Below are 9,516 nucleotides of genomic sequence, written 5' to 3'. Positions count from 1 at the left end.
TCACTCCTATTTCAAAGGAACATTCCTCCTTTTTACAAAAGTTTTCATTTTAAGATCATTTGTATTACCATTGTCATGCATGCTTGTGAGACAGTTGTATAAAACTGCAAATAACTTATTGGTAGACTGGCGGGGTTCACCTTGTATTGGTCACCAGTCTATCGCAGGGTCATCCATCCATCCATCCACTGTCTTCTGCTTATTCCTATTAAGGGTGCGGAGGGGCTGGAGCCTATCCCAGCGTCAAAGGGCGAAAGGCGGGGTACACCCTGGACAAGTCGCCAGTCCATCGCAGGGCCAACATACAGAGATGAACAACCATTCGCTCTTCCATTCATACCTACAGTCAATTTAGAGTATCAATCAGCCTCGTCCCCAAATTGATGTCTTTGGATGGTGGGAAGAAGCCGGAATACCAGAGAGAACCCATGCGTGCACGGGGAGAACATACAGACTCCACACAGAAAGATCCCGTGCCTGAGCCAGGACTCGGACCCGGAAACCTTCTTGCTGTGAGGTGACAGTGCTGACCACTGCACCACCGTGCAGCCCCCGTCACAGGGCCATCAAGAGCAATTAGTCATTCAGTGTCTTGCTCAAGGACACTTCAGCGTGGTCACAGGGGCAAGTGAGGATCAAACCAGGGACCCATGGGTTGCTCGACAGCCACTCTTGCGCCACACTGCCCCTTTGAGAATTATTATTCACAATTTATTTTAAAAAGCCTCTAATTAAGGTTAAGATGGGTGTTTTTGATCAGAAAACTTCATTAAATATTTATAGCACAGCTTCAGATTGAGTTTCTTCTGCCACTGACTTGATGCTGACTGACTTGTAATGTAGTTGATGGTTCAGTGTCACCGTCAGACAAAGGAAACAGTTCATCAGTCATTGTCCTGAGTATGTGAGGGTTCTTATTATGAAACTGAGTTCATTTGCATTTTATCCACCCTGAACATTCGATTCTCTGTACACTTCCACATTCTGTTCTCACAATTCAGCTTCAGTTGATGGACACAGAATTCCTGTTCACATTTGTGACGATTCCTGGAGGGTGGAAAAGATAGAGCTGAGCTGCATGCCTTTAACAAGGCCTCATCCACAACTACAACCTCCACCACCAGCACAGCACCTCCCAGGTATAACAACTTTGGCGTTGTCTTGAGACTTCCAACACCAGGGGTCTGCAACCTTTTTTTTATCAAAAGAGCCATTTCGCCCCCTCTTTCACCAAAGAAAAACAGTCTGGAGCCTCAAAACACAACACAACTTATAAACTTTCAAATGTTTTAATAGAATAAAGAACAGAAGTGCAGTGTGCATGTGTGGTCCTCCTCTGGAATAAATAAAAGTGAACTATGCAGGCCTATTTGAGTCCTTCCTATATTTTTGTGAAATAAAAATAAAAACTAGCCCACTTTAATATGAATAAAACAGTTAACACTAGCTTAGCAATTTTAAAAACTTAATTAGGAATGTTTGTGGCAAGTCCCTTTTGGTGTGCTCTCATTCATGTTTCTTTCTCAGACAGTTATCAATTGAAGAACCTGAACATACAAAAAAAAAAAAGCATCAGCTCAAAATAGATTTTTTTTTTTTCCTGTCTGAAAAATAACAGCCTATGAAATGCAATTGTTCTCACCTGTTTCATATGACTTCTGTGTCTGAAGTTCGCTGCAGATCATCCCTATGTCGGGGCTGTAAGATGTGACTTGGATTTTCACACAGGACTGGAGGCCCTCATTTGTGAGGCGGGAGCGATGTTTGGACTTTATGAAGTTCATGCTTTAGAAAACTTGCTCACATAAGTATGTTGAGCCAAAGATGGACAGGACTCCAAATGCATATTTTTTTTCATGTTCACATACGTTTCAGGAATGGCACTCAACGTGTCCAAAACAAGTTTGTTGGGTTTGGGGAGCTTTATAATGAGACACAGCTGGGAAGGAACAATCAGGGAGGCGGTGTGACAAGCCGGAACAAGGAAGTAAAACCTGTGAAGACAAGAAAGAAACGTGAGTTACCAAAATAAAACAGGAAGTGAAACACAAAACATGAAACACGAAGACAGACAGGGAAGCTAGACTAACAGGATCATGACACATATATTCCCATTAAATCCCACGGAAAGTTTCCAACTTTGAAATTTCCCTGAATTTTGCAACCCTAGTTTCCACTCACTCCCCTCTGAAAAGTCGCCTAGTAATGTAGCTTTAGTGCACGTCTTGCAAACAACTCCTCTCACTTGAAATTGAAAATATATCACCAAGTTTCACCAGTTGTGTTCGCTTGCCTGTTTTTATGTACTCCAACAGCCACTCCAGCTTTCACAACATGCGTTTCTTCATTTCATTTTGAGAAGATTAAGTGCCACAGCTTGCTTGTTTAGCCATGAAAAACAAATGCAACAACAGCAGCTACTTGATATTGATTGGCTGTCAAGCTAAATAACCGCTGCAGGTTTTGCCTGGCAGCACCTAGCAGGCACGTTCATCCCTGACTGACAGTCACTTTGTTACCAGTCAATCATTGCATAGACAAACGCCCACAGTGGGGCACATCCTGCTTTAAGTCATGAATTTCACCATTCACAATGTGCATTAGTCGAAAAAGCCCAGTGAAAACTGGACAGGGATATTTGAGCGTGCAACTTTTATGTCTTGGTGGGGAGCAGTGCACAGTTGCACAGTGAAACTTAGAGGGGTGGGCTCTCTCCTCATTTGATCCATGTCTCCAAAACTTTGGTGGAGGAATAGAGTGGAATGTTGTTTTTGGTAAGTGTTCCAAATATATAGGTTGTGTACTCACTACCTATGGTCAATTGACAGACATGCAGGACAACATAAAGAGATTCCCCGCTTAATAGATGGGTATCTCCTATTTGATAAGCAAGATCAAAGATTAATGTTAGAAGTTACAAATCAAATTCAAAGATCAAAACAGATCCTCATGTACAAAAATCATTCCATACATACAGGAACATTTTAGGTAGGAACAACCCTAAACTCGAAATACAGCCTCTGGGTCTAATGTCAAAATGAGTGTGGACACTAACTGCTCTGACTCAGCAAATGTGCGTTAACTTCCTTGATCTGCATTTAAGATACGCCACTCATTTCAAACTTTTTCCCTTTCAAAGTGACTCATTTTGGTTTTTGCTTCCGTGTGAGCTTCTCTTTGCTGTAGTTTAGGGGCCACAGGCTGAACTTCCTGTTTGCAACCAAACAAATTTCCACCAGCAGAAACCTGTTTGCACTGCCTCAAACCTTTTCCACCACAGCAGTAATGAACTGCAGGAAACTGCAGTCCATGACAGCAAACATTAGTGGTTTAAAAACTCTCCAGCCATATTCTCAATAATCAATCACATTCATTTGAGCAAAAACAAACTCTGAATCTTCCAGACTGGTGCAACTGTGAAAGAGCGTGGACAAATGAGAGTTAGTCCAACTGAAGGAGTCAGCTACCCCCATGACGAACAGAAGGTGAAGAAGACAGGAGGAACAAAACTGTCTTTGTAAGTTTCAGTTTCATCTGCTGTGGTTTTGTGACCTGTATGAATGATCTTAAACCCCACCACACGGGAAGCCAACTGAAATAGCAGAAAACCTTTAAACAGAGGTGTCTGATCATCCAGACTGTGCTAACCCTTTCACGAGAACAACCTCACACCAAAGAGGGAATTCTTTGGATTATTCTGAATGACTGCAATTGGATTTATGAAAATGCAGATTATTGAAAAAGCACAATCATTTATCCTCACATCAAGGTCTTCAGGAATGGCACATGCAATTGACAGAGCAATTTACAGCCTGCATACGCAATACGCATACGTTTGCTATGCCAGAAATTGTCAGAAATGAACCACGACAGCTTGCGGGGGGGGGGGGGGGCATGAAAGCCACAGTAAAATAAAACAAGGAATAAGAAAACAGTAAAAGCTACTTACACACAATGTCGTCATTCTCAGTATTGTGGCAGGATGAGGAAAAAACAGGAGACGAAGGCGAGTTTTAACTTCTTTAATGCTCAACCAAAAAAAACAACTGCAACAGGAATAACTTTACCACAGAGCCCACGAAAGTAAACCATGCCCCCGGCTCACAGCCCTGCTAGGTGAGAGGCATAGCCCCTGGTGTCCGCCACAGTATCATGTAAATATAGACTTGCAGACAGTGCTCCAAGCAAGAGGTCACTACCTTTTCTTTTGTAAGACCACTAAGCTAACTTTAGCTTACTGAAAGCTCACGTTATGGCTATTTTTTTTAGCTGAACTAGCCACCGAACATAGTCTTGCTTTTAGCATAGCTAGCCACCAAACATTTCCTCATTTAGCTGGTCACCGAATATATTCTTACCGCAATTTTATAGAATTACTCTCTCAAACACAGACTTTTCACTCCAAAGCAGCCAACTGGTCCTCCATAGTCAGCAACCTGGAGTTTACTGCAGCAAACTGCTCATTCACATCTGTAGCAAACATAGTAAACTCTCTGGTAAGCCCACCGATAGCACACAGCACTTTTTCTCGTCAGTTTGCAGACTTGCTGAAAGAGGTTGATCGTGTCCATGCAGAAGAGTTCCAAGCGAGATGCTGTTCAGCCAAAGTTAAACACAAAACAAAGCAGCAAAACACGACTCAATTCAAGCTAAAATTTAAGAGCCTATAATTGGGCTATCCTGAGCAAGATTTCTTTGTACCAGAGATTTTCTTAAATTTTTTTTTTTTTAAAAGTCACCTCTTTATTTGCTGTTGTTTCACTCACAGTCCTCTAACCTACTATAAGTCCAATAACAGACATTAATGGCTTTAACACATCTCATAAGCTATTTCTGAAGCAGAGGTAAGAACGCTCAAGACTCACCTGACTAGCTTAACAGCATAAATGGTCTCGAGATAGATAGATTGATAGATAGATAGATAGATAGATAGATAGATAGATAGATAGATGATAGATAGATAGATAGATAGATTGATAGATAGATAGATAGATAGATGATAGATAGAAAGATGGATAGATAGATAGATAGATGATAGATGATATAGATGATAGATAGATAGATAGATAGATGATAGATAGACAGATGGATAGATAGATAGATAGATGATAGATAGATAGATAGATAGATAGATAGATGATAGATAGACAGATGGATAGATAGATAGATAGATAGACAGATGATAGATAGAAAGATGGATAGATAGATAGATAGATGATAGATGATATAGATGATAGATAGATAGATAGATGATAGATAGACAGATGGATAGATAGATAGATAGATAGACAGATGATAGATAGAAAGATGGATAGATAGATGATAGATAGACAGATGGATAGATAGATAGATAGATATTCAGATAGATAGACGGATAGATAGATGGATAGATAGATAGACAGACAGATAGATAGATGGATGGATGGATGGACGGACGGACGGACGGACGGACAGACAGACAGACAGACAGATAGATGATAGATGGATGGATGGATGGATGGATGGATGGATAGATAGATAGATAGATGTGTACATGAATACATCATATGGACAATGAAAAATAACTCAATAAAAATCCATATGAATGATCTAAGAGTGGCGTCAGCATCACCTTGCAGTGGCCGATGTCAATTTCTGACAATTTTTGGCAGTGTCCGTGTCGCCTGCAAATTGCCACAAATTGTCAGAAACCTGGACTTTCATGGTCATTTTCAGTGCCACATACTGACGAAAATCACACTTAACATGCAGTGAAATCTGTCTGTCTGTATGTGTTGACCCTGTGATGGACTGGCGACCCGTCCAGTGAAATCTGCCTCCCGTCCGAAGGCAGCTGGGATAGGCTCCAGCCCCCCGCGACCCTTCACTGAATAAGCGGTAGAAAATGAATGGATGGATGTTTTTGGTATCTAGTTAGGGACTATTGTTCAATGCGTTCTGACAGTCTTTTTTTCCCCAGTCCCAAGGTAAACTTCTCAGTTCTGTTGACAATACTTGATGTCAGAATAAACCACAGAATCTCTGCCGTGTTCCACTGCAGTTGTCCTGACAGAGAGGTGTCTGGGCGTCGACCTCACAGCTGCATAGATAACAGCAACACTACTCTGTGACAAAGTACAATAATCAGGATTAATTTGTGCTGTTGACTGCAGAGAGAGAGAGACAGTCAGTCTAACATGAATTTGACATACAGCGAAAATATGACACTGCGACATCCAAGATCAACTCCTACCTGATTTTCTGGAGAAGATCCATCATCTTCAGCTTCTAAAAGAAAACATATCTGTTCCAGTGACTTCAGAATAGAACACACTGTGGATCTGATTGTGACACAGACATAAAAGTTTTAAATACCTGATGGAACATTCCTCTGACTTTTACAAAATGTCCAGAGAAGAATCAAGGTCACAATCCCAAGAACGATGTTTGAAATCATCAGTGTAACAACAGTTGGACTCAGTTCATCAGGTCGAGTTAAAGCAGTGTCTCCTGAAATAGGAGACTGAGAAGATAAAGTTCTGAATTCAAAACTTCCAATGTATTAGTCAGCTTTTGACTATGTATCCTGATGTTGACATCTGTTTGGGTAAGAAGTTAAGCAGACTGCATTTTAATTTTGCTCAAGAAATCAAAACTCATCCCGAACAGGTTGGCTTTGTAATTTGCTGCCCCCCACAGCTCCACCTGCTCACGTCCCCGTCTGTCCATCGGTCTCTTCCCTTTCTTTCTCTCTTTATCTCTGTCCCACTCTCTTTCTGGTTATCTGTTGTCCTCCATTATCTGTCTTTGTCTCTGCCCTGCTCTCCTGCTCCCCCCCCCCCCCCCCAACCGGTCAAAGCAGAAGGTCGTCCCCACTGATCCTGGATCTGCTCAGTGTTCCTGCCTGTTAAAAGGAAGGTTTTCATCGCTGCTGTTGCAGGATGTGCTGCTGATGGAGAATTGTTGGGTGTAGGTTCATTGAAGGAGTGGTGCTGGACCTGCTCTACTTGGAAAGAGTCATGAGAGAACTTTTGTTGGGGTTTGGCGCCGTACACATAAAATTGACTTGACTTGACTTCTGATTGTGCTTTTATGTTAAAATTACCTTAATAAGATGATTTTACTCAAACTCAGGATCTTCTCTGAGCAATTAAGATAACACTTTTTGACTTTTTGGATGAAGTCAACTTCTATTCTCTTACCGTAAATGTTAATCCTGGTTCCACTTCCAAACAACGTGTCTCCACTTGAAGCCACAGCGCAGTAGTAGGTTCCAGTATCACTGGAGCTGAGGTTCCTCATGAGAAGGGTGTACACACAGATAAGCTCTCCAGAGCCGGTCTCATTCCTCTGAAAGGTTGCAGCTGTATTCCCAGACCAGTGAATCATTTTTGGAGCAGAATTCTCAGAGTTTTTCAGCCATACAACACCAGTGTGTTCTGCTGCACAGTGTTCAGTGAGAACAGAACAGCTGAGAGTCACAGAGTCACCTGGCTGCACCGACTGAGACTCTGGCTGCTGGAAGACAGAGTCACTGCTCATCTTTGAACCTTGGGGAAAGAAAGCTAATGAGCGGTGATCAATAACTTCATGTTCTCATTCGACTGAAATCATGTTGAGATGCCACAAATACCTTCCAGTACCAAAACGGTTCCACGTCCAAACTGAATCTCATCCCACTTCACCACACCACAGTAGTATGTGCCAACATCTTCCCATGTTGTTTCTGATATTGTCAGATGATGGTTGTTGCTGTCAAGTTTTACAGAATAACGGTGTTCAAACTTCTCCTCAAGTGTAGTATGATGATAGGTAAAATCAGATTTTGACACCAGCTCTAGTCTCTTCAGTGCAGACAGTTTGTACCACACTCTTTTATTCATTGCACTCTCTATATAACATTCAATAGTAGCTGAGTCTCCGAGCTTCACCGTTTGGAAAGAATCAGGCTGAGAAATTCCACCGGCCTTTGCTGCACCTGAAATAAAATGCAAAATATCATCAGATTTGTGTTGTAAAGTCAGTGGTGAAAATATTTCACAAGTGTGTTTTGGTTACTTACACAAAGACCAGAGCAAGAAAACAAAGCACACCATCATCTCTTCTGCTTCAGGAGATATGACCAGCTGAAGACACACCAGGCTGAACGACAGCTTGTCCCCACATCTGTTTGAACTGGTTGGCTCAGCACCTCATCATGTAGAACTTGATTGGTTGGATCAGAGTCAAGCACAGACAAAAAAAATCTCATCACATTGGTGGCAATACATCATCAAAGATGATGCTGCACATTTAAACGAGTAGGACAAAGAAAAAAACAAGTTAGGTACTATGGGTTCATCATAGGTTCAGCCCTGCATCTTGATCACTTGTGGGTTTGTCTCTTACACAACACACGCAGCATGTCAAGAAATCGTCCCGGCTCTTACTCTTTGAAGAAAGGAGACCAAGGCCCTTGCTTGAGGTTTATGTATATTTTTTCTAAATCCCCACTTTTCTGACCGTCTGAGCCTCTTGTCCACATGAACAAAGTCTTTTGGGCCACATAGACGTAGATTTTTGAAAATGGAAAAGAAAATATCAGTGGAGCTGTGCAGACATGATGATGTAATAGGGTTGTTCGCATGTTGCATCTTGAGCTTGGTTGGTAGTATTACCTTCTTCACTGGGTCATTTGAATGAGAAAATTTGTTCCCAAGTTTATCATTCTCTTCTTTGTCAGGATACTGTTCCTGAAACTCCACCAAAATGTCTGAATATTTCGTATAACATGACTCCCAGTCTACGTTTTCTTGATCTTTCATGACTTTGCATTGTAACGCAATGTTTAGCAGCAGCTCCACCTCGTCGTCAGTCTACACAAAAGGTTTTTTTTCTTTCTTGCTAGCCATAATGTCTCTTTTTGGGTTTTTAGGGCCTGAGCCTGAAGGCACTTCAGGCGAAGGCATTAGCAGCATTAGCACATTAGCAGCACTAAAAACACTAAAAACACCCACTAAACACTGTCCCAGCCCCCCCAACACCCCAGACGGCCTGGAGCCAGTTTTCACATCCACACCATTCAAAACCTGGTACTGGACTGTTCTTGCTGTTAATGAGCGTGCGCTTAACGAGCATATTCTAATTTCACCCCCTGAACATGCATGAAATTCACTGAATTTCGGCACACTTCTCCGGTCTGGTGACGCATTCATTAACCTAAAAAAAAAACAACTACAAAGTCGATAGCGCCACCTATGGAGCCACACAACTGAAACATAATTTAAAGATAATTTTCAGCGCTATAACTCCTCCCACGAATGTCCCACAAACATGGGACCAACATCGTTGGACTTGTCTCATCAAGACGGAAAATTCATACACTCTGACCCCTCACCTATCTACAACAGAATGTCCACAATTTGGACAAAACTTTCAAAATGAGGACTTTTTGAGGACTCCCCAAACAAAATCTATCTGCTCCTAGGGCATTAATGCTATCGCTTTCAAACTTACACACATTAATCACACAACTCTGCTCTTCAAAAATCTGTAAAA

The 9,516-nt window shown here is 41.7% G+C and overlaps 1 protein-coding gene and 1 long non-coding RNA gene across 2 annotated transcripts; both read right to left on the bottom strand.

Moving 5' to 3' along the window:
• Nucleotides 1-1,369: 1,369 nt before the first annotated feature.
• LOC147238341 (uncharacterized) lies at nt 1,370-3,963 on the bottom strand. Its single transcript, XR_015111893.1, has 3 exons — nt 3,950-3,963; nt 1,643-1,994; nt 1,370-1,547 (listed from the first exon to the last, which is right to left on the bottom strand). It is a non-coding gene; the product is annotated as an uncharacterized LOC147238341 (long non-coding RNA).
• A 1,840-nt stretch (nt 3,964-5,803) lies between these two features.
• LOC147238340 (signal-regulatory protein beta-2-like) lies at nt 5,804-8,853 on the bottom strand. Its single transcript, XM_086197601.1, has 6 exons — nt 8,042-8,853; nt 7,613-7,957; nt 7,182-7,529; nt 6,355-6,489; nt 6,233-6,267; nt 5,804-6,104 (listed from the first exon to the last, which is right to left on the bottom strand). The coding sequence occupies exons 1-6, from the start codon at nt 8,076-8,078 to the stop codon at nt 5,976-5,978; spliced, it is 1,029 nt and encodes a 342-aa protein (XP_086053727.1). The 5' UTR covers nt 8,079-8,853; the 3' UTR covers nt 5,804-5,975.
• Nucleotides 8,854-9,516: the final 663 nt, after the last annotated feature.

The sequence above is a fragment of the Aulostomus chinensis genome, chromosome 24 (genome assembly GCF_037954235.1).
Source record: "Aulostomus chinensis isolate RoL2024-O1b breed Wild chromosome 24, RoL_Achi_v1.0, whole genome shotgun sequence".
In the NCBI taxonomy this organism is placed as follows: domain Eukaryota; kingdom Metazoa; phylum Chordata; class Actinopteri; order Syngnathiformes; family Aulostomidae; genus Aulostomus; species Aulostomus chinensis.
The sequence above is the reverse complement of the archived record's forward strand: the minus strand, read 5'-3'. Positions and strand labels throughout refer to the sequence as shown.